We start from the raw sequence: 27260 nt of genomic DNA, 5'->3' as shown, positions 1-27260 counted from the left end.
TTACTTCTGTTTTATTTTATGTGACTAGGTATTGTGCCTGCATATATGTCTGTACACCATTTGCATGTATGGTATGCTGTGAAGCTAGAAAATGGCATCAAATCCCTTGGTGCTCGAGTTCCGATAGTTGTGACTCACCACGTAGGTACTGGGAATGGAACTCAGGTCCTCTGAAAGAATAGCTACCTATGTAAACCACTGATCCATATTTCTAGCACTTGCTTTGTATTTTAATATTTATTATGTTCTTTCTTGTACAATTGATTCTGTCCATGATATTCTTTTGAATAAAATATATATTTTTTGAATAAAATATATTTACTCTCCTGACAAAATATTTATTGAAAACTTTTCAAGTACACTTCAATTAAAATCAATCTGATATAAAACTGCTTATAATGCTAACTAGCTAAAGTTGTGCTGATACAGTATGTAATACCTTGTGTTATGATTGAGCATCCTTTGGGTATATACCCAAAATCACTGGATCACAATCATACAATAAGGATATGTGCTCAACTATGTTCATAGCAGCATTATTTATCATAGCCAGAACCTGGAAACAACTTAAGTGCTCTTTGACTGAAGAATGGATAAGGAAAATGTGCTACATTTACACAATGGAGTACTACACAGCAGAAAAAAATAATGATATCTTGAAATGTATGGGCAAAAGATTTACCTAAAAATTATCATATTGAGGGAGGTAACCCAGACCCAGAAAGACAAATATCATAAGTGCTCACGCATAAGTGGGTTTTAGACATAAAGCACAGAAAAACTAGCCTAAATTTCAAAATCCTAGAGAATCTAGATAACAAAGAGGGCCCTAAAAGAAAGATACATGGATCTAATCTACATGCGAAATATTAACGACAAGATCTCCTAAGTAAATTGGGAGGATAGGGACCATGGAGAAAGTAGAAAGAGAGGGAAGAGGAAGGGAGGGGAGTGGAGAAAAATATATAGCTTAATAAAAACAATATGTAATACCATAGCTAATCCTGGCAATATAAGGTATATCTGTGAAAACATTATTGTTTTTAGGGGGAGAAATCAGAAAGTCTTTCAGAATAATCACATTTTGAGGAAAGACCGTAATTTCAATTTTTTTTTTGATTTTTTGAGACAGGGTTTCTCTGTAGCTTTGGAGCCTGTCCAGGAACTAGCTGTGTAGACCAGGCTGGCCTCGAACTCGCAGAGATCCGCCTGCCTCTGCCTCCCAAGTGCTGGGATTAAAGGCGTGCACCACCACCGCCCAGCTCCGTGATTTCAATTTAAACATATTTTAAAAATTAAAATTAAAAAATAAAATAAGAATCTGAGATCATTTCAAACATCTTTAAGCCCTCAGACTACAGAGACAGGTGGATAAATTAGTTTGAAAGCAGCTTGGTCAACAGAGGAGCTCCCAGGACAGGCAGAGCTACACAGAGAAACTCTATGTGAAAATAAGAAAAGATATATATATATATATATATATATATATATATATATATGTAATTTTGATCATAAAGTATATAATGTGTGAAATTATACAGGTTACTGTAAGTCTTATAACAATTCTTAAATTCATGAAAAAGTTGGACCTAGAAAACATTATTTTGAGTGAGGTAACCCAGACACAGAAACACAGAAAGACAATTATGACATGTACTCATTCATAAGTTGTTTTTAAACATAAAGAAAAAAATCTAACCAAAAAAAAATCACAATCCTAGAGAACTTAGGTAACAATGAGGACACTAAGAGGGACATCCACAGATCTAATCTACATGAGAAGTAGAAAAAGACAAAATCTCCTGAGTAAATCAGGAGCATGGGGGCCATGGGGGAGAGGTTGAAGAGGAGGGGATAGGCAGGGAGGGAAGCAGAGAAAAATGTAGAGCTTAATTAAAAAAATCAGTAAAAAAATTTAAAATATCATGCCATATATTTTTTCTTTTTTTTAAATTTCATTTATCTGTTTCCTTCCTTCCATCTTTCCTCCCTCTTCTCTTTCCTTGGTTAATTTAAATGTAAGAGTTAGGTAGTAATAAGTACGAGTTATCTGTTTAACATTTGTAATAAATATTACAACCCAATGTTGTTATTTGGAAAGTGGCTTGCAGGACAGAAAAACCCCACCTACAAGTACATATGGAGCAATTAGAAAAGGGATTATTAAAGTGGTAGGGAAAGTTTTTTTTTTTTAGTTATCAATAGTGAAGTCTAAAATATTAGGCCTTGAACTAGAATACACAAATAACTAGGCTAATCAAAATACAGGTGATGAACCTTCAATGCCTGCTGTCACCAAAGCTTTGCAATAATGATCTTTTCTCAAATGATATTATGAAGCCACTGATTACACCCAGTTAGGGAGGTAAGAACTACCATAAAGCAGGAGAGCATGTGCAGTCTTAGCTATAACACTATCGTACTCCCCTTTTCCCATGTCGTCTGCATGTTTACAATCCTTGCAGTCATGAGAATACCCAGGTTGATCTTTCCATGTGGGAGACGGGGAATGTGACATAAAGCCTCATGTATTAATGTTTGTTGAAATTAACTAACAAATTCTGTGAAATGATATGGTACACATATCTATACTGATGAATAAGTATTGTGTGTGTGTATTGTGAATAATATTTGATTAAGGATATACTTTTGAGTATTTCTTCAGGCACATCATATTAATCATGTCATTAAAATATTTGTTCAACCTAACTTAAAGTTTGGTATTTATCTATTTTCAAAAATGCTATGTAAAACACGATTAACTTAGTAGGTCACAATGCCATCTGCATATTATATCTGTACTTTTAAACCTGAAACAGGAGGAAGATTTTAATTTGAGTTCTATCTGAACTACTAGTAATAGCTTATCTCGAAAGGAACTACCTTTCTCACAGAACTTAAAATTTTAATACAGGCTTCTTAGAAATTTTAATGGAAATCTGTCAAATTCTTAGGATTGTTATTTTAATATAACTAAAGGTGAATGGAACAAGATATGGCCACTTAAACAACAATGAATGCATCAATTCCAAATAGTAAACAGCATTTGCTGGTGTAATGTTACTGAGTATGTTATGAATATCTCAAGAGCTTGCAGTAGAAAAATCTATTCTGATAACTATATCAAATAGCAAAATTTTGTAATTTTGTTGAATATGTGTCCATTTAATTGAAAGATCTTCTAAATTTTTACAAGGACCACAGAAGAAATTATTACATATCTTACAGTATCTATATAGAGTGATATTTTTACACTGATTTTTACATGTTCCATTCCCTTTGCATATTATTAAAATGTGATGTTATATATCTAGGTTGTATGATAGCTGTGCCTTTTTTCCATTAGAAAATGAAGGTTTTCATTGATACAAGAAAAAATAAACATCTCTATATCTGAGGCTTTGGAGATGGTTTAAAGGTTGTGAGTGTGTATTGCTCTTAGAAAGGACCCCAGGCAAGCACACAGTGTCCATATGGCTGCACATAATCTTCTACAGTTTAAGTTTCAAGTGATCTCATTTGCTCTACTGGCCACTGCAGGCACGAAGAGCACACATAAATATATGTAGGCAAAGTATTCATACACATAACCTAAAAATGAACAAATATAAATTTCCAGATGTGTACAAATTGATCAGCACAGTGCAAATTGTGAAACCTAACTCCAGTATCTCTTTTTATCAACTTAATTTTATATAATTAATATGCATTTAAGATACAGAAAAGAAACATAAAAGAGCAATGTTATTAAGAATTAAAAACTAGTGTATAAAATTATATATTTATTTATATATTTTTAAAAAGAAAACTATCTTTTTCTATTTTACCTACCAATCCCAGTTCTCATTCCCTCTCCTTCTTCCATTCCCTCTACCTTCCCTCCCCAACCCCCATCCACTTATCAGAGAGAGTAAGATGGATTGCTTTGGAGAAGGTCTAAGGACCTATCTACTATATTTAGGCTGAGCAAGATATATATCCAAAGAGCATGGGCTCTGAAAAAGCCAGTACAAACAGTCAGGATAAATCCTGGTACAACTGTCAAAGGCCCTGCAGTCTGCTCCAGATATACAACTGTCACCCATATTCAGAGGGTCCAGTTTGGTCCTATGTTGGTTCCTTTCATGTCCAGCTGAAGTTGGTGAGCTCCCATTAGCTCAGGTGAACTGTTTCAGTGGGGGTCCCCATAATGGACTTGACCCCTTTTCTCATATTCTCACTCCTCTCACTTTTCAACTGGACTTTCCAAACCCTCATCCAAACTAATCAAAACGCAGAGAAAGAACATCACAATTAACACAATCAGAAATGAAAAGGGGATATGAGAACAGACACTGAAGAAATCCAGATAATCATTCGGTCACATTACAAAAAGCCTATAATCCACAAAACTGAAAAATGTAAAAGAAATGAAAAATTTTCTGGATAGATATAATACATACCAAAATTAAATCAAGATCATGTGAACTATTTAAAAAGACCTTTAACCTGTAAGGAAACTGAACGCATCATCAAAAGGCTCCCAAACAAACAAACAAAGCCCAGGGTCAGATGATTTCAGTGTAGAATTCTACCAGAACTTCAAGAAAGAGCTAAGATCTATACTGCTCAAAGTGTTCCACATAATAGAAACAGAAGGAACATTGTCAAATTCTTTTCTTGAGGTTACAGTTAACCACACAAAGACTCAACAAAGAAAGAGAATTACAAACCAACCTCCCTCATAAACATAGATGAAAAATTATTCAATATCATACTGGCAAAGCAAATCCAATAACACAACAAAAAATGTTCAACAAATGTATAAGATTTAGAACCAAAAGACACAGAAATTTTCTTTAGAAACTCCAAATCGCTTAATTCATTATAATACTAAATTCTACACTATCAATGTTTTTATTGATTTTTATAATATACTAGGCAATCTTCTTATAAAATTACATATCCTAAAAATCATATGGAACTTGAAATTTTAATAATGTAATGTATCTTAGTATATCTTTAATCAGGTATAGAAGTGAATATTTTCTATTTACTCATATATAGGAAGGTAAGAAGCAACCAAGATATCCTTCAAAAACTGATTGGATAAACTGAAGTATTTTGATAAAATGAAATATCATTGCTTACTATGAAATTTTATGTGAAGCAAACCAAAACACATTAAAGATATCCTACATAGGTGAAAAAAATAACCTAGGTCTGCCTCTGCCATAATTCTATGTAGATGGCCTTCTAGACATGGCAAATCTGTGCAGACAGTGAACTGGAAGAGATTTTTCCAGAGGAAGAGGAGAAGGAAAGGGTAGATAGATTTTTATGCAATGACCCTGTTTTCTGGTGACATGACAGTCAGTGGGTGTAAGTAACACATTTTTCCATAAACACAAAATGTCAACCAGCAAGAGTGATCTTTAAGGTAAAATAGACTGTGTGATGGAAGTGTGGGTTCACTTTCCACAGAGGTGGAAGACAGTCTGATCTAACACATTGACAATGGAAAATGGTTGGCATAAAGAAAGGCTCTTGAAAACTTGAATCTTTTCAGATTGACTTAGGTGAAAATCTAGACTTAGTCTGTGAAATAAAGTTCTCAAAGGAGGAAAACTATGAGTGGTTTAATATTTTTTGGGGAATGGCACTATACCTCAGTTGTGGATCTGTAAGAAAACAAAATACATTTTTTCATCCTTGATAATAGATGTCATAGTGAGTGGAGAGACACAAACATGTAAAGTTGATTCTTTGGGGCTTTTTCCTATTTTTATTTTAAAGATCTTATCATTGAACCAAAATATATGCTACATATATTATATTTCTTCTGACTAGTTAACTTTCTTTCATAAGAATAATACGTACATAAAGCAAAGAAAACCAGCCTATAAACCACAATCCCAGAGAACTTAGACAACAATGAGGACACTAAGAAAGACTTACATAGGTCTAATCTATATGGGAAGTAGAAAAAAGACAAGCTCTCCTGAGTAAATTGAGAGCATGGGGTTTGGGGGGGGGGAAGAGGAGAGGGGAGAGGAAGGGAAGGTAGCCAAGAAAACTGTAGAGCTCAATAAAAATCAATAAAAAATAATATGTACAGACATAAATTCCAAAATGTTGGATAATTTTCCATTCAATATTTTGTATATGTGCAGTTCAGTCTTTGAAAACCAATAAAAATAACATTTTAATCTTTAGCATATGGTATCTTTAACATAGAAGTGAAAATTGAAATTAATTTATTCATTGTAAAAGTCTTTTATTTGGATACTTATTTTTGAACATTTTTAATATCATTGTAGTGTTAAAGAAATGACAAGAGATGAAGCACTGCTGTGTGTCTTACCAAAAATTCTTCTGACTATTTAGGCATCCAAAGAGTGGTTTAATTTCCTGAGAACTCAGTAATAAGTTTTATTGGAACAAAGTTGGGTACTTTTCTAAATTATTTTATAAGAAGACATTTTTAAGAGTTGTACTTCAGTTAGCTCAAAATTGAAAACATTCACTAAAAACCATTTGCCAGTAACAACTAAAATTGTTGAGATATTGAATTTGACCAAGTTGAAAATGAAAACACACAGAAGGACAAAAAGGCTGTAACAGTAATAAAGAAAACACATATAACCAAGATTTTCCTCAGTTTTCTTTATTACAACAATGGAGAAGACACGGAGATACATAAAATAAAATGACATTCAATACACTATGGAACACATGCACAAGATTACACATAGCACTTGGGAATATGTGAGGGTGTTAAATAAGTGATGATACCAAGGACAATACATTTATAACACATACATATTGCCAATAAAATAATCTGGGATGAAAGCAAATGCAATTAAAATGATCAAAATTGTTTCAAACATAAAAATTATACATAAAGCCATTGTAAAAATATGAGAGAAATATTTATAAATAGGTTTGAATTGTGGATCTTGCTTAAAGAAGCAGCTTTAGTTTACATTGCTTGGAAAGACAAGGCGTGAATATTGCCCATTAAGTACACGCATGGAATGTAAATGAATCAAATAACGTATATAAAGGATTCTACATTTTATAATTATTCAACTGTATACTGTCTTTTCTAGAATGAAGTGATAATATACTAATTCATTTTGAGTATCCAAAACTAGGAAACTGTTGACAGCTAGATATATCACAATCAACGCTAGTTCACATTAAAAATGAAGTTTAGGTATATGTCGATTAATGCATGACTGTACTTCCAAAGAGATAAAATAAATACCAATGTCCCAAGGATGTCAGTCACAAGTCTGTGTTCCACAAGATCATTTATAACACATTGAGCACACATATTCATTTATAACCTGTCAATACTGGTTTTTTTTCAATTTCAACACATTTGGATAGATTGGTTTAATGAAATAATCTACATTATCTGTGACATTATCTAGCAAACAATTTAAGGTTAGAAGTTAGTAACTCTTAGTTAAGGAGATTCAGTAAATGATTGCTAAATTTATCCAGTACATCGTCTTAGACAAGGTAACAAATTTAAGTTTTGTAACATAAAGAATGACATAAAAGTCATTATTGCCTTATCATTGAACATATAAATTAGCTTTACACTAAACATACAGTTTGACATCTGTGAAAAAAATTAATACAATTTTAAAATATTGATTATAGAATATTAGCCTGATTTTGTCAGTACTGAGAAGACTAACATAATAAAAACATTAAAATACTACTTTTACTTTATTTTAGTAAAATCTCCTGAAAGTGAAATTAACTATGTATTTATTAATGACATAATTAGTATAGATATTGCCTTTTAATTTAAAATAATTTAAAAATCAATTCAAAAGCTATTTTAAAAATTGTTATATATTCAATTGCTTGACAAAAACAAATGTGATCAAACCATTAAATGTGTTGTACTCTCAAAATTTTATGATATATTTCTCTGTAACTATTGGGGCAGGTACACAATTTGTATGTATAATTAGCATTTAACAAAGTTCAGGACATTCACTCATTTCTAAGCAAAAGAAAATAAATGTCAGAAAGGGTAAATTGATTTTTAAAATGGTGATATAATAAAAATATGTTTTTGAAAAGAAGAAGGTTACTTAATTTCACTTAACTGATATAGGAAAAAGTCAGAGCAGCCTACACCAATAAAAACAATCATTATAAATTATGTAAAAATCAAATTATTTATATCATCTATCTTTATATATGTCTATGCATTTATTGATTTGCATCATAATATCAGAGAAATATGCATGACAATAGTTACTGCCACAAATGATTTATCTAAAATTCTCAATGCTTCTAACATCACAACAAAATTAAACAACTTTGTATTTTTAAAACAACTTTCAAACTTTTAAGGTTTTACTTTACTAGTAATTCTTATATTTTTTTCTGAAATGTTCTCATATATAATAATAAAAATTATCCTTGAAAATACATTAAAATATTACTTTCTTGTGTTGGCATAATGTTATCCATCTTGAATTTCCAATTTAAAATTTATTTTTGTATTCTTAATGTGAGAATATCATATAAGTGAATGTTTATGTATCTAGATATAGTCATCTTGATTTAATTGTACATGGCTAATTTTGTGTACAATATGCTTGATGAATGAATAGAATGGGCAAATTAACATATAGGGGAACCACTGAAAAAAAAGCATTACATTGATTTAAGTATAAATAAATCCAAATACATGGGCAATGTTAAATGAATAATATTTGAATAAATGGTAGTTATCATTTAGCCTCATTACATAATTGTAAAGTCTTATACATTCTTCTAAATAATTTCAAACACAAATATGAATATTTTAAGTCTATTAGAAAATAAATTCTGTGAAAGGATTAGTCATCAATAAGTAGAACTGAAACGAATTATACTTATATAGATAACACATTGTAAATATTAATCTAATATTTTGAATTTATTAATATGTGTTCTGTAAAACTCTTAAGTACTTAGATAAATTAGAAAAATTTAAAAATAGATAAAAACATCGAATTTTCAAAATCATACTTGTTAGGTGTTGTTAAGCATACATGCACCTTTAAAACATTTGAAACAAAGGATTTTAGAAAAGTATGCTTAGTTATATAAATTCACATAATTATAATGAAGAGGATTTGTAATGCCAATTTGTCTGAGGGAAGAACCTACTGCTATCTTCTAGGCATCTATTTCTAGCACACATTGACTTAATATTAATAATAATTTTATTTGTGGGGAAGTCCATTGAAACTAAGTTCTAGGGTTACTATGCCAGGATTGGTAAGAGAAAATGGACATTCTGCAATGTATAAAAAGATAACCTGATATCATACATATACATGCAGATTACATAGAAAATCATGCATAAGCAAATTCACTTAGCTCCATCAGAGAATGGTTAAAAACTACCTTTAACACTGGGAGTTATTATACACATATTTAGAGACAAATATTTCTCTAATTACCTATAACAGTATATACTATACTCATGTCAATACACACATTTGTATATGTACACCTTCAATAATTAAATTTATTTAAAAAACAAACAGTAGAAAAATGGTTGATAGCAACTATGGAGAATATGATATTTTATGATTTATTTATCATTGATCATATTGCAGATGATGGAAAATTGATCTGAAGTAGACAAAAGGGTAAAAAAAGCAAATTTTTTGCTTTCACACTGTACTGAAGCTGCGACAATAAAAGATAAAACCCAACAACAAGAATCTCACCAAGGCATAAATAAGTATATAATTTCCTTTTTTGTTTTTTGGGTTTTTTTTTTTTTTTTTTTTTTTGGATTTTTCAAGACAGGGTTTCTCCGTAGCTTTTGGTTCCTGTCCTGGAACTAGCTCTTGTAGACCAGGCTGGCCTCGAACTCACAGAGATCCTCCTGCCTCTGCCTCCCAAGTGCTGGAATTAAAGGCATGAGCCACCACCGCCCAGCTAAGTATATAATTTCTATGGTCCTTTGGGGCAACATAGTAACTTCATTATTTAGTATTTTGTTCCTTCAATTCTATGATATAAAACACCAATGCACACAATGGTTATTTTGAGTGCTACAAAATGATATGTTGTGTATCTGTGTAACTTTGACCTTGTGTGTTCTTTGCATCAATCTTCATAATGATGAATTGTGGTACATAAGTTTCAAATCAATTAAAACTGACTAGGCACATACATCGTGCTTCAAAAATCATTTCAAGATAAGTTAAATCAGTTGTAACTTTTTCTTGTTAATTGACATCTTTCAACATCTTTGAATGATTAAATTGTGCACTAAAGAATAAAAAAAACATGTTTAGAAATGTTGCTTTAATTTTCTTCATTCTCAATATTTTCTACTGATCAGTAATGAATGTATCAACTCTTAAGGGAATACCAAGGAATTTAGTGCAAAGTCACAAATAGTACATCATTAAGAAAGTATGATGGATGGAGATAGAGACAGAGACCCACATTGGAGCATTGGACTGAGCTCCCAAGGTCCCAATGAGGAACAGAAGGAGGGAGAACATGAGCAAGGAAGTCAGGACCATGAGGGGTGAACCCACCCACTGAGACAGTGGGGCTGATCTACTGGGAGCTCACCAAGGCCAGCTGGACTGTGACTGAAAAAGCATGGGATAAAATCGGACTCTCTGAACATGGTGGACAATGAAGGCTGCTGAGAAGCCAAGGACAATGGCACGGGGTTTTGATCCTACTTCATGTTCTGGCTTTGTGGGAGCCTAGCCAGTTTGGATGTTCACCTTCCTAGACATGGACGGAGGGGGGAGGACTTTGGACTTTCCAAAGGGCAGGGAACCCTGACTGCTCTTTGGACTGGAGAGGGTGGGGGAGAGGAGAGGAGGGAGGGGAAGAAGGGTGAGAGGTGAGGGAGGGAAATGGGAGGCTGGGAGGAAAGAAAAATGTATATTTTATATTAAATTTAAATAAAAAAAGAAAGTATGGCTTATGTTATTTTTCCAAAATTAAAAAAAAACTATAATATTAGCTCAATTTTCATATCCAATGAATTGGATTTTTTTTTACTATGTTTCAACAACAAGGAAAAATTATCCTTGAATGGATCATATTTTTAGTTTATTATGCCAGCTATAAGACAAAAACAATAGTTGAAAGCAAAAACATTTAAAATCATAAATTAAAACACAACTGATTGTTAATTCATATCTAATCTTGTTGGACCTCACATAATAAATCATATTTAATGACAATAATAAATAATGTGTTTGGGTATCCCAAAAGCACAGAGAAATTACAGATAAGCCAAATGCTTAATTTTGGTGGGTGAATCTCAAAAACTGAAAATTAGTTGATTTAGCAAATAAAAACTGTTATGTTTGTCTACAAATGGCATGCATAAGCAAACGTGTGTGTTTGTGTGTGTGTGTTTCCTAATTGGCCTAAGTAGGCCTAAGCACATCATTAAGATGTGGTTCAAAGCAGAAGAGACCTTCTTGTCGTTTTTAAATAACTGAAACTGGAAAAAAAACTGATACCTTTCATGTCTTTCTTCAAATTGCACTCCTTTTGAAATTTTGAATACGACAGGTTCTTGTTCGCATCTCATTTTCATCTCCTTGAAAGTATTACCTATAATATTCATTTCTTATTTTGAAGCTTCCAAAGACAGTGACTGTCTGGTATTCAGAAAAATTCAATATGTAACTGCATAGGCTGTCACATCTGCAATACTTGGTTTCAGCTAAAATATAATGTGAATTGACTGTATCGAGCAACATCTCAACATAATGACATTAAGGTTATTTATTACAGACAATGGTAGAAAGATAATTTCACTTAAGAAATAATTAATTGGATATTCAGATTTAAAGGAAGATAGTTCATTTTTGCTCCTTCAGATATTATCTCAAAACTGAAGAAAAGAGAATAAATAACAGATATAGGTATCTGGTATAACTGGATATCAAGTTTGTATTTTATATAAATGGTAAAAACTATAAAATCTTATAAATGTTCGTTAAACCAGAAATTTTCTTTAAACAGTTTAAAAGACTAATAGAGGTGACTCACAATGATATAAAACCACAATTTTTAGATGCTTAATACCTAGGGATGTTGATTATATTTGCAACTAATTAAATAAAAAAGGACTGGTTATATAAAATGCTTAAGTTCAATGTACAACAGACACTATGTATAGCTATGTTTACTTTGTGAAATGAAGGCTTTACATCAAAGCATATTGTTGTTAAAAATAGTTGAGAGAATAAATATTTCTGGAATGTTTTTATGTTGGTAAGGACAGAAAGAGGCTAATTATTAAAAACATAAATTGGACTGCAAAAATTTTGGTTATACTATTTGATTATTCTGTTGCTACTCTTCTCCTTATTTGTGTTCAGGCAATACCACAGAAGACAATAACATTAAAACAAGCAAGACAAACTCATAGTGATAATGAGAGAAAACCCAAGAGCGTTCAGCTGCCATGAGTGGCCTCCATTTTCACCTGTATTCTCTTCACAGCAATTATCTGCATGATGAAAATATTGTTGAACATAGAACACAATAAAATAAGTAACAAAATAATTAAATTGTAAATGTGAAAATAAAACAAAAGAAATAAAACAACGGTAGGAAAGAAAAAAGAGAAAAATTAATGAAACATGTACACATATCTATTAACATTTACCTAGAAAAATCTCTGACACAAGACAGTGATTAAACTTTTATAGAAAATATTTTTAAAATAATCATTCCTTGCAAAAAGTTTATGTAATGAAAATTATCAATGAGGTTTATAACGTGGTAATCTGATAATATTTTTATCATTCTTTTAAAAATTGAAATTATTTACATTTATATGTTGAACATAAATACTGATAAGAAAGAAGTCAAGGATATCCCACTGTGAATTACAGCATTCATAGTACTTCAGTATACATAAGCCTCTTATAGTCCACAGTACATTCTACTTTGATTAATTACCATACAGATTTGAGAGCAATAATTAAAACCTGAAAAATTACTAACTGCCAAAAAATGTAAGGGAATGCAAGAAAGACACAGATGTAAGGAAAATAAATTTACACAAATTATCAATTTGTGTAGATAATTATCTACTGTCATACTCTCTATACCTTATTGAACAATATCAAAATTGTTTTGAAATTAATGATCTTGACCATAATTTATAATTTTGTGTTTCATTATGTGCTAAAAGTTAATACTGTCAGGTTGTAGTGTCAATATCTGGACACCATTGAAAATTACAGAGAGCTAAAATTAATTTCTACATTGTTAGACCATGATTTCATGATTTTTCTAAACTTACTTATTTTTTATTCTAAAGGTAACATGAATTATAGGAAAGCATTTTTATTTGCCTTTCAAGTAATTGCTGCTTAATCTGTTCTTATTTATTTAACCATCCTTGAAAAGATTTGGTTTCTTTGAATTCAAGTAGAAATCACACAAATATTATCTGATAATTCACTAGAAATATTATGCTTAATGTCCTTGACTATAGAAATTAAACCTTTCAGGTAAGCCTTACTTAGCAGTGATTCATGTAAGTTTTTTGGCTTATCCAAACTGAAAGAACATACTTGTACATTGCATGTCTTCATCTGATAGAATATCCCAATTATTAGCTTCTAATGATATACAAAAGGAATTGTGTGTTCCAATAATATGGTGAGTCAAAAAATCATACCTGCTTTCATTACAGAGAAGCAGCAAAAAGCAAAAAGGAGCAATTGATAAAGATATAATAAAAGTGAAAATAAACATATTAGAGCTAAAATAATTTGTGCAATATTTTACAAATGTATATTGATGTCTGATAATCCTCTAGAACATAATATTCTGGTCAATTCATAAATATAGTGGTATTTATTGTTTGATATTTATTGTTTAATATTTATTGTTTAAAAGTACTCTACTAGTAAATAAACCATAGCAATTTTATCAGTCTTAAATTTCAGATATAGCATTTTAATCATTTTTATAACAATATATTTGAAACTCAATATTCTGTATATATATAAAATAGCAAAATGGATTTGGCTTTTGAAATCTCAATGAGTTCATTTTGTATATTCTATTTATCCATAAACAAAAGATGTGTCTTTTATAATACAATTTTCCTTAATCAAAATAAAGTGTATTATAAATGTAAAACTAATTTTAAATCAGAATCATGAGCATGAGGGGAATACAATGTCTATGAAGACAGATAGAAAAATACTTCAAAAGAACTTAAAAAGGAATATGCTGTTTATGAATATAATTCGAGCAGGTTATTACAGCATAAAATTGTATTCATAAAATTCATATCTAAACTTTATATGAAGCCCATTATTTGGAAGTTAATTATGTATAAATGCATGAGTAATAAACTTTATGACAAAAATATCTGTATATAGATGAATATTGTATAATATCATCTATACAAAAAATTAATCAATTTAAACTTCAATTTTTTATCTTCCCAGTCTTAAAAAAAGGATTTATATTTACCAGTATCTTATTCATAAAATCTCAGATAATGAGCACAATTTATTCCTTTATTTAATACTGGAAATATAAATCATAAGAGTTATGATTAAAATCAATGAAGGTCATTTTTAATACTATGGAAAATATAATTTAACACTGCTGAATGTTATGTATTTAAAGGTTTCAAAATTATTTGTCAACGCAATTTAAGGATTATCTCATAATACTAACTACACAATTCTTAGGCTATTAAGTCATGCCTTTCATGTAGCACAATAGACTTGTCAATCACTGGATTCTATCAGTATATCAAAGTAAAATACTTTATGGAATTTTTGTACTATGTTAATTTTTAAACTCTTTCTACTTGGAATTATTGAATTTTGTACATTGTACAATAGAGAGAGAATGAAAGTAGGAGATTTCCTACTTTATAAGAGAGCTTGACAAGTATTCCGTTTCTGTCTACCTTATTAGTAGGCCTTATTACATCAGATATGAAACAATCCAGTCTTCTCCATCTTAATATCTTTCTAATAATTTCCACTTCCTCTACCCACCTTGGCAGAAAAGCTCTTGTAACTATTAACAAAGAAGTAAATGAAGTCTTGCAGGTGTGTATGACAACCTTGACCCATTTCTTACTAAAATCTCTCTTAATCACTCTTGCGAAACTATGTGCAATGACATATATGTCTTTTTTCCCAGCAGCATTTAACACCTTGTTACATACTCCAGGAAATAAATCCTAAATTTCATGATCTCACTATTATTTTATTCCAGTGACTCTGTAAGACCTTAATTTTCAGAAAGATGATGGATGTAAATACATTTTCTTTTTATATCCCAGTTCCTGGTACTTGATAGTTTCGGGATTCTTTCTTCAACAATCAAGAAGGATCCCTTAAACACCTTGACCCAGTACTTGCAGAACTGAGAAAAATTTGAAGAATATCACAAACAAAAATTTTTCGTGGAATTTAGAGAATGATTTCGAGTGCTATTGTCTCTACCCATTCACAAAATTAATTCATCTGTTCTACATGGGAAGTAGTAGAACACAAGATTTCCAGAGTAAATTGGGAGCATAGGGACCATGGAAGAAGGTTACAGGGGAGGGGAGAGGCAGTGAGGGAAGCAGAGAAAAATGTAGAGCTCCATAAAATCAATAAAAAAAGAAAAAAAAAACTTCTGTTAATTCTCATAGACTCAAAATGCAAATTTTTGAGTCACAGTCATCTCACCTGTAACAGGCATATCTAATTAATAATTTGACATTCCATGCTTCATGTGGCTGTCATTCTGCACACGAATCTTTCCTACAAAAGTATTCAACTGGAGAAAATATGCTTACGAAGAAGCTAACAGTAATCTGGTCTATTAAATTCAGTCTAGTAGATAGGTCTTGTGAGTTTACTCCCACAGTGTGGTTACAGTTGATCCTTTCCCTTTTTCCATTCTGTGACCTTTTTATAGAATTCACGTTTCATCACATGTACTTAGTCACATGAATGTAAAGTGTGTAATGACTATACATCTTACGTACTACTTTTTTCCCTATAAGATGTGTGATACTTAATTTTATGACTTTTATGGACCATTTAGATACAATGCCCTTCCTAGAATTCTCTTGAGACATACATGTACAAATTCTTATTAAATGTACTTTTTTTTTTCCTAATTGCTAAAGGAAAGAGTTACTTTTGTCAAAGATGTCTTACATGAAACACACATATCTAGAAGTTAATTATTTCAAGTCTTTTTGGAAAGTTTCTTCTAGGGGAGCCATTTTATTATCCTATTTCGGGCTTCCTCGTTAATGTGGTCAAGGTAGCATGTTTGACAGGCACATGTCATTCTTGGGCTCTTTCCCTGTTGTCTGATGCAATAATTACTGCATTAAGTATGATCAGCTAAAGATTCCACTGTTTGCACAGATGAATCCTTGTCAGTACTTGCCAAAAGTACAACTTCAATACAAATCATATTATGAAAAAATAAAATAATAATTTTCTTCACTTTCGACCTCTGGTTTTCTATGAGCTGTCAAATTAAAAAGTTTACAAACTAAAAGAAAAAATAATTTTATAATGAGTATGTTACTTTAATTCTTGATTTATGTACTGTTTGCAGACATATATGTTACTTATTTACTTATTTGCCCATATATGTCTACAATTCTATGAACACAACAATAAAAAGCATAGCTATATTTGTAAATATTTTATGATTATTAAATTATTAATAATTTAATCCTACATTTTATAGGGAAACTTTTTGATAAATAAAACTATTATGGGGTACATTGTGATAATGTGATGCACGTATGTAATATACTCTGATGAAAATTTGCATTTTCATCTTCTTAAATATTTATCACTATTTTTGATTGAGATAATTCAAGCTCCTTTCTTGTAGGTTTTATACATAAAAAGTGCCAATTATTGTCTCTCTACAAGGATGTTGAAGACACCAGAACTTTACTGAAGTAACTGTGCATTTGTACCTATTAAAATTTTTATTTATCACTTCATATAAATCTTCATTGTTGTTTGAAATTAAACACAATATTTGACTAAAATTCGCCATAATTTCACTTGACTATATAACTATTCTGAGGACTCTCGAAGTGGGATGTACTTTCGAGTCCTTGGTCAGCTACACTGATTCAGTTTGAGATCATATTTAATTCACCTTTGAGAGACATGCAAGGAATATAATTGCCACAAGCATACTATAACTGTAGAAGATGTTATTGGTATTTCAAATTCATAAGGACAAATATATTGATAGGACATACTATATCCAAACACTTTTACTTATGAAAATCAATCATTTCATTCATTTCCAAAGGGCAATATTTAAGCATATATATACCAACTACACTTGAAAAGAGACAGTCATTTAACCTTTGAAGTCATATGCATACATGAGTATAACTTACTTGATAACTCTTAAGAATATAATGTGGTGAGATGGGAATAAAAATAATATTAAAATAAAAATAGTATTTCTGAAGAAGCCTAACATACATTTTAAAAACACAAGATCTGTGGTACTTGATATTAAATATTAGCAACACTTTGCCACATTTTAATTACTTTTAAACTTTATAATCTGCATAATTTAACTTAATTCAAAATTAATTTTATCAAATATCTTTCAACCTGAAAGGAGTAGCGTTTAAAAATTTTCACATTGATGTCACCTTGAAATTATAAGGTAAGTGATATAGTCAAAGTGACTTTTTCTCCTTAATTGAAAAATATTGTGTCCTATTAAGGATGCTGTGTTACAGGTGAAATAAGCCAGGGTTTTATGAATCAAAATTTTGTTCTCATCATATATATATATGATGTGTGTGTATGTGTGTGTGTGTGTGTGTGTGTGTGTGTGTAGAGATAGAGGTATTTCCAAATATAATATAATATATAAGAATAAATATATATTACAAACATATAGTCCTCAACCAAATAATCATATCAAAAAGAAGATAACTGAATATCCTTTTGAACTAGCATATGACCTGAATTTGTTGTCTTCATAGAATATATTTGAGAAGAATATTAATAACTAGGTAATTTTATCAGCATATCAATTTGCAATGTATAAGTATCATCAGAGATCTTGATTGGTTTGTATTAAAAACAGATTAAAAGTTCCCTGATACATTTGACCCTTGTAGTATCTCAAGCTTTAGTTCTTAGCAAAATTGCATTTAAACTGTTTTTGCCTCAATGATTTTTCTTCCTACTCATTGATATGGGTCAAGCATGGGTGAGCTTGTCTTCAGCTGTAGAGAAACCTAAGTGGAACTGGAAAACAAGCTCCCAGTTGCTTGGCAGATAAGTCATCGTTGCAAATGTTTCTTCTCATCTCACCATGTTATTTTTAGGCGGTTTTTCATCTGCCATTCTCATCTTCAGTTCTCTCCCTCTATCCGTCATCCCCTGGTCACTGGTACTGCTATAGCTGTCAAAGCAAGTTCTTCAAAGTGCCTAATAACTCAAGCTAATAACTGTGAAACTTCATTATGATATGCAACAATAATGCTTAGATCATAGAAATGACATTTCAGTTTATCAAGTTTAATATTCAGTACTAGTGAAATATATCACAGGAGTAAAAGAATCAGATAGTACTAATTTTCGGAAAGGATATCATCTTGCTTACCTTTAATAATGTTGGGCTTTGGGGGCATGCTGAACTCGTATACAGTGGGCTCAGAATACCCCAATCTGTTGGCAGCTGTGATTTGCACCTCGTAGCCCATCGTCCACTGCAGATGTTCCAGAATAATGTGGTCTTTATTCCCCTGCACCTTCTTCTCCAGCCACTGGTCTTCCTTATCTTTCTGTGAAAGGAGAAAAAAGAACTTTTGGAACAGAGTGCTATGAGAAATTTCTATGTTAAACTTAAGGTTTTTGGAATAATGTAAACTGTTTGTTTTCTTAGTTTTCTAAAAGTTGATACGTGAAATTGCTAATTTAATGAATTCAGCATTGCTTGAATATTTTTCTACATAAAAAGTAATATACTAGCTGAGGACTGATCATTTTGCAAATTAATCCTATGGTCATTTAATTCCACCTATTTAATTTTACTCTTAATTTCTTACATAGAAACTTGGTTAACAATCACTTTTAGACTGATAATAGAAAAGATGAATCATGGAATAATTGTCAGAGACTATTATTAACATTTGTTGATGTGGATAACTATGAAGTGAATCCTTTAAAGTATTTACAGGTGTATATTTTAAGTGGCATTTTTGTTAAAAATCACACAAGAAAATTATAGCAGACAAATTTTCAGTAATATTTTCTAATGGTATTCTTTCCATGAACACTGAAATACCAAATATGGGTTGCTTTCTTGTTGTTTGGAGAAATTTTTTTTGTTTCTTTTCTTCTTTCTCTTCCTCTGGTGTTTCTCTCTCTCCCACCCTTCCTCAGTCAATCTCATCTATTACCTCAATCCTTATATATACACTATAGCCTCAATCTTACAGTAAAACTCAGCAAACTCAATGGGATTTTGTGATTTTAGCATTAAGTCTTACAATATCCTGCTTAAAGTGCACCATGCCTGACTTATATATTATTATCTAAATATTATTTGATTCGTTCTGTAAAAATTTTAGAACATTTGATATTTTAAAATATACCAAAACTACTATTCTTAAAGAAGAAAATAGTTTGTTAATGCTCTGAATGAAATTGTCTAAAGCAATATGATCATTGTGCTCCAGTATATTAACCTTTGAAAACATAAAAGTTCCTGATATACTAACTTTTTCTATCAGATTCTCCTAAAACTTTAGTATTGTGTCTGTTGTTCACATGCCTGGCTATACATCCTTGTGTATTTGTCATGCTTACGCTGTGACAAGTTGAATCTAGAAGAGGGCATTAGACCCTATGTAATTGCAGTTACAGGAGGTTACAGAAGAGTTCTGGCAACTAAACTCAGGTCCTCTGCAAGAATGTTACTGGTCATAGCTGCTATGACATTTCTCTAGTCCCCTGTGTCAGATTTTTACAGTAATTTTTATTTATGTTTGGGTTGTATGAAGACAAGTTTGCATAAAGCTGTTGATATTTTCATGTCCCTGCATCAGTAGCATAACCCCCAATAGTCAGGCTAGTCTATGAGTTTATGGTCTGGGGTTACAGATAAATTGTAGTTTGTGAAGTCACATATGAAATCTTAGATTATGTCATCTGATAGCTATAGGATGTTCTTTTATGTATACACCCAAAACTGTAAGGAAATATAAATTATGAGATTTTTAGACAGTTATATAGAGTTTCTAAATTCCCAATAGGCTATTTCTGAAAATCAAGCATTTGACATACTATTCTCTTTTGAATTATAAATAATTTAACTCTTTCACGTAGTAAATTAAACCATACATCCTTTTACAGTGATATTTTAAGGAATCATGGAGAGGATTAATATTTTTTGAATATAAATCAATTTCATTTCCCATTCAACTTAAGACAAGGAGATATTTAATCCCCTAATTGCTATTCCTAGGGAATAGAAAAAAATTAAAGTGGGTGTAACTAAATACTCCCCTAGGCATGAGAATCTCAATTATGCATTTGTAGACTGCCTAATTTGCAGAAATAGAGTACCCAGGGAATGATTTCAGATAACTAGTGGGGAAGTGTCCCTCTAGGTAACTTAATGATATGATTTGCTGAATAGGATTATCATTAATATGCCAATTAAATGGTGAAAGACAAGTTCTTTAAAAAAAAATAGTCATGGAGCTTGAGCAAAGCTTTTATCGACCAGTTCCTTTCTGTAAAGAAAATAGTAAGTTCTTGTGACAGTAGAGGCAGATCTTTAATTGTCAAGTTCACCCTAACACCAGCATTTAGGGGATCACTACCTTTGCTCTACAAAAAGGAATATCATTGTATTGATAATGGAGCTTCTTTATGCCTTCATTCATGACAGGAAGTAACTCATTACCTTTCTAAAGACTTTATAGAAACTGTAGCAAACACAATCTTATATTAAACAAAATAATTATAAGAGAAATGTCAATAGAAGAAATAATTATACCAATATGCATTTTGGTTGTTCTAACTCCTGTGATGTATGGTTTAAGGTTCATATGACAGAAAAGCAATTCTCATTGTCCCTGATTTCTTGACCACATAGCTCTTCAATTAGCTATATTGTATGTAAAAATCCTTGTCATTAATATGGTACTGTCATTATATTACAGTACCATATTTAAATGAATAACTTTTTTTGATTTTCAAGACAAGAATAACTTGAGGCAATATATTAGTTCATAGTTATATTATTTTTATGCAAAAAGCCTATTTTATAATAGCAAAACTAATATAAATAAAATGCATCCTCTTCTTTCACAACAAAAAGCATAAGGAAGATAAATACCTATATAGATAGCTATTTACTGAAAATATTTCAAAATATTCTGTCTTTAAATATATTTCAATACACATGCTAAAACCACTAGTAGCAATTCTTGTTTCCTAGTAATCAAAGCTCATTTTTATGTATTCGCAAACTTAAGGCTTTAATAAATTAAATTTGTCTCTTATGTTTAAATGTTATTATATTATATCTAGATTCCAAATAGTTTAAAAAGGTCAAGTGAAACATTGAACTGTGTGCCCTAAACATTGTTGCTGTCCCAAAAGTACCTTCCATACAATTGATTTTAAATAATCAGTTTTCTTAAGTCAGGAGAGATTTAACATACTAACACTAACACTGACACTTTGAATAGTGCTTTTAATACTTGAAGTTTTTTCTAAAACATTCTTCCTAATTGGAGATGGATAAAGGCAATATACTTTATAATATTATAACTTAGAGTAATGTGTGCTTCCTGGCTCATAAGCTACAAGCAATTATTCTCTTCCAGAATACCAACAATCTAGTCAATAGTCATTGAAATTAAAATTAAATGTATATATGCATTTGCCCACAAGACATCAGCTGACAATAAGAAACATGTGGTCTAAGTTATATTGTTCCCATACAAATCACAGTTAAAAGTTTAGCCTAAAGGAGCAATCTAGTTAACATTTTAGGGATGCTACTATTGATTCTTCACATAGGTTCACAAGATCGAAGCCTCAGAGAAAAGTCATTGTCCTGAATTGGCTGACAACTTGTATTATAGGAAAAGCAAATCCTTGGAAGATGTACTATACCCTAATGGGGGCAAATGTCCATTAGACTGAAGCAGCACACTGTAGATAAATCATCTTATAAGAAGTGCTGAGATCTCCTAAGGGTATGACAGATATAGCAATTTGTCAGACTATCTTGCAAGATAGAAAAGTTCATATCAAGAACTCTAATATTGATAATTTTGCTAGATTTCTTTTTGAACTATTTGTAATGTGATCACCTAGATTAAACCACCTGTTTATGATTTTGTCATTATTGGTATTATTATTTGTACATTAAGTTATATGGGATGTGGGATTCTCCTTTGCATGCTGTAAATATATTTTATTACCATTGGTTAATAAAGAAGCCACTTTGGCCTACGGTAGGGTAGAGTAGAGCTAGGCAGGTAAACTAAACTGAATGCAGGGAGAAAGAAAGCAGTGTCAGGTAGATGTCATTTACTTGCTAAGGAGAAAGATGCTGGATACTTACTGGTAGACCACAGTGATGATATGTAATTAATAGAAATGGGTTAATTTGAAATGTAAGAACTAGCTGGAAATATGCCTGACCATCAGCCAAACAATGTTGTAATTAAATAGTTTCTGTGTGATTATTTCGGTCTGGGAGTCTGGAAAATTAAAACACAGCCTCTGCTTACATATGTGGCTGACCATATCTACTTAGGAAACTGGAGACCTAATATTTGTCCAAAAAACTCTCTGTATGATAACAATTTTCCAGACTCCTTCAGCTGCTTTTTTCCTATGGTGATAATACAATTAAATATACATAGCAAGACATGACAGTAGAAATAGAACTATATGCAAAAAGGAAAGTGACCCAGGAAAGAAGAAAAGGAAGACAGGTAATGATGATGGTCAATGATGGTCAACGATGGTCAATGATGGTCAAGTACACTATATCCATTGCTGAACATGTTACAGCATCACCAATTAATTACATGGTTAATATAAACTAATACAGTCTGAGACTGTGCCAAACGTAGCTGCACTGTGCAACTCAGGTAGCCTGGGAAGCAAACATATGGGTAGTGAATTTGCAGAAATGAACAGAGGATCTAGTATTTGCAGAAAATCTTATGTGGATAAAATTTCAGAATACCAATATGGTTCTTTGCACCATACACAATAACAAAACAATACAGGGATTATAAAATCTCGAAGGACGCATTTTACTTGTCCATTGCTGTTTTAGTATATATTTATTTATTTATTTATTTATTTATTTATTTATTTATTTATATTGAAGCTTTTATGGTTTTCTTTTTATTATATGGTTCTGTACTTCATCAGATAGTGAAAATTCCTTCTTTCCATTAATCTTTAAAAGATTATGTAGAAAGTACACTTTATGATTGGTTATTTAGAAATTGAAAATTACTGAAGAGTAAGCAATATCCTTCTAAAAATTACAAGGAATCAAAACAATTATTTTGTAAAACTTGTACTAGAGTCTGTGCTCTATACTTCAATAGTTCTACATGAACTGGTGACTGAGACAAGTAATATAATAATTGAATAGTGAGCAGAAGTAGTTATATTTGAATTAACATTCATTGCCATTATGAAGTTAAAAAGAAATCCTCTGGTTGTTTTGAATTGATGAGATGGACATTGGAACAAATTAGTGACAATGAAGTAAGAATGTGATGTATTGTGCATATTCATTTAGTTTTTTGTTGTTGTTGGGGAGATTCCTACCCCTGTGTCATGCAGGATATCCTCTAAAGTGAGATACACCTGCCTTATCACCAAAGTACTAAGATTAGTTCTATATGTCACCATGACCAACTCAAAGGGATTCTTTTATTGGAAAGCATCACATAATCATTGGAACAATAGGCACAAGAAGGGACTGTTACATTAGACTGATATTATAAAACAACGCCCATGTAAAGGAAAATAGGGTATTTTTATTGAAATACCTAAGTATTCATTTTCTAATTATGATTTTTCATCATGGCAATTTCTTATATGTATACAATCCAATACAGTTGCATCAAACCACATTCTCCTCTTCCAATGCCATCTTTTACCTTTTATGTCTTTTTTATTTTCAATTTTGATGATAGATGTGATTGAAGACAGAAATATATAAATTATTCCCTTGCAAATTGAAATATATTGATGACTATTTAAAAATGAAGTACATTAAAGATCATTCTCCAAACTTGAATCTCTTTAATATTATTTTCTCTTTGATCAAAAATTGCAATTTCTTAGAGAAGATTGATGATGTGGGATTCCCCCTCTGTATGTTGTTCATTACCATTGGTTGGTGAAGGAACTCTTTTGGACATGCGCAGGCAGGGAGGGCACAGATGAACGCAGGGAGAGAGGAGGAAGGGTTAGATAGAGGCCAGGTGGCCCTGCTGGAGACAGACTCCAGAACATTGGCCAGTGGGCCACAGCCATGTGGTGATACACAGTCTCATGGAGATGGGTTGAATTGGTATGTTGGAGTTAGCCAATGGGAAGTTGGAGCTGATGGGCCAAGCAGTGATTTAATAATATGGTTTCTGTGTGATTATTTCAGAGCTAGGAGGCTGGGAACTAACTAGCAGCCTTCTTGCTAAAGATTGATTTCGAGCTTATCTTATTAAATAATTTTCCTTTTCTTTTTTTCTATTGAACATATTTTTATAAAGTATATTCTAATCAATGTTTTTCCTTCCCCAGCTCTTTTCAGATCCTTCCCACCTTGCCATCCACCCAATTGATGCCTTTCTTTTGCTCTCTGGAAAAAAAAAAACATTAAACAAAAATGCAACAAGCCAGAGTAAAATATAAAATAACAAAGAGAAGGCACGAGAAGCACAAAATCAAAAAAATAAAACATAATATTGAAGAAATAATCTGCAATCAAAAGCAAATAAAAAACAAAGCGATATTAGAAAAAAAAACACCTACAAAAATACCTTTGAATTCATATGTTATTGTCATCTAATGCTAGGCACTGACTCACCATTAAGTGTTGTTAATATCCTCAGTGACATTCATTTGCAGAAAATTAACTTTTAATTTATAATGCGGTGTTATTTGGAGATAGCATTATTCTCAATAAAAACTAAATTATGTATATGCAAATATTCTCAAAAATCAAAAATGTCAATATTATGATTTTGTGGCAATAATTGGCTCTATATAGATATAGTGCTACTCAATAAAACTTTTTTGCTTCTAGCCATGCCTAGGGCTTGTTACAGCACTATAGTAATGGAAGCCAATGATTTGAAGTATGTTAATTAAGGTAACATTGTTTTTGAAACCCTAATAATATCCTGCTGTGTTTTATATATATGATAAATATTAAAACAATATAAATAAAGTTGCATACATTTTAAGAAGTTACTTGTTTCATTAAACCAGACATTGAGAAGGCTATAAAGAAAGTACTTTTATATTTTGATATGTATTCATTTTATGTATGCACATGCATATGTGTGGGCATTGGTGTATCAATCAGTCCATTGATTTGTCAAAGGACAATTTGCAAAAATTTGTTTCCCTCTAAAATCGTGTGTGTCCTGAGGATTGAAGTCTGGTCATCAGTCATGGCTTGGAGCTCTTTTACTCTCCAAGCCATCTTATATATCCTTAAGAGATTAATTCTATTTGTATAAATGACATTGTACTTTTGTTTGACAAGTTTTATTTTAAAATACTATATGATGCAATATGTTAGTCCTGATAGTGTTTCTGAAATGTTACTCTAATCCTAAATTACTTAACAAATAAGTAAGTAATTCTGAGGGAAAGGGGAAATGGATCATTTTACTTTAAAACCTTTCAAACTCATTTACTTTCTCTGGGCTTCCAAGTATATCTTTCAACACAAAGTGTTTAGCACTGAATTTAAGAGGTGAATATGTATATCATTACCAATAGTTTCCTATACATGAGTCCTCCTTTGCTTCCCGAGTGAATGAGCTGTACTACCTCTTCTACTGTAACGTCTGTGTGAGGTAGCTCAAACCCAAGCCCCATGCACACTAGCATGGGCTTCCACTGACTCCAACTACAGACCTTTGAAATATTTGTTCATTATTTTCTTTTTTGTATTTATGGTTTGATGATGACGTATAACTTGTGCAGCAATATACTTAGTTTCTATCCATAGTATTTGATATCTATAAATAATAACACTTTTAGAATTATTACAAATAATACAGTACACAGGATTTAGTAAATAAAAACCCAAAGAAATAAAGTTTTAAAAAGCATAGCATAAAATAATAAATGTCTGCTACTTTTGATTAAAATCATCAAACTACTTGCACTGAATGTAGTATTTATTACTCTACTATCAATTTATTATATTATATAATCAAACATAGCTTTAATTTCAAGTAAATTATTCACAGAAGAATAGATAACTACATTACTATTTTATAATTTTTATTGTTCACTCTGGTATTTTGTTGTCATTCTTCCTTACAAGTCATTAATGTCTACTGATGTTTTCTAATAAAACCTTTCTGGGTGAAAATATAGATAGTTAACAGACATGCAGGAACTCTTATAGTGTAATTAATGTTGCAACTACGATCTATGCTCCTCAGAGGGATTCTCTGTTTTGCACAATTTTCAAATGAGACAATGAGAACTTACAAGAAACCTGGCCCAAATTGCCTTGTATTTTTAGTTTAGATCTGCCTACAACCCAAGGAGACTTTCTGAGACTTACTGATGTAAAATATTTATGGCATAGTGTGCAAATACACCCTGATGCTAATTATTGCCAGCTTGAAGCCTGCAACAGAGATTAGCCATCCCTAGGAACAGACACAAACCACCACCAACAAACAGATTCACTTAGCAGCTTGTGTTTAAATATTTCTCTCTCTCTCTCTCTCTCTCTCTCTCTCTCTCTCTCTCTCTGTGTGTGTGTGTGTGTGTGTGTCTGTGTTTGTTTGCAACAATAATAATTAAAGACGAAGATTCCATGAACTTGAAATGGAATGAGATGACCATGGAGGTCAAGCTGAGGAAATAATGTTACAATATATTGATTTTAAAAGAGAACTGCCCAGTAAAGGAAATATTGGAATTGAATGGAAAAGTTGAAATGCTATATAAAATTGCTTATTAATGGAC

At 31.3% G+C, this 27260-nt stretch overlaps 1 protein-coding gene across 2 annotated transcripts in view; it reads right to left on the bottom strand.

The window, feature by feature from the left end:
* Ncam2 (neural cell adhesion molecule 2) overlaps positions 1-27260 on the bottom strand; it is a 395876-nt gene that overhangs the window by 20283 nt on the left and 348333 nt on the right. The window contains exons 15-16 of one of the 2 annotated variants that reach the window (XM_075958642.1): positions 18649-18829; positions 9801-12508 (exon numbers count right to left, since the gene is read on the bottom strand). In XM_075958642.1, the coding sequence (XP_075814757.1) occupies positions 12402-12508; positions 18649-18829 (288 nt within the window). In that variant the 3' untranslated portion in view covers positions 9801-12401. Of the gene's footprint in view, positions 1-9800; positions 12509-18648; positions 18830-27260 lie in introns of those variants that run through there. The other variant, XM_075958727.1, reaches the window with a different exon arrangement.

The sequence above is a fragment of the Microtus pennsylvanicus genome, chromosome 1, assembly GCF_037038515.1.
Source record: "Microtus pennsylvanicus isolate mMicPen1 chromosome 1, mMicPen1.hap1, whole genome shotgun sequence".
In the NCBI taxonomy this organism is placed as follows: domain Eukaryota; kingdom Metazoa; phylum Chordata; class Mammalia; order Rodentia; family Cricetidae; genus Microtus; species Microtus pennsylvanicus.
Note: the sequence above shows the minus strand (reverse complement) of the source record. Positions and strands in the feature narration are given on the sequence as shown.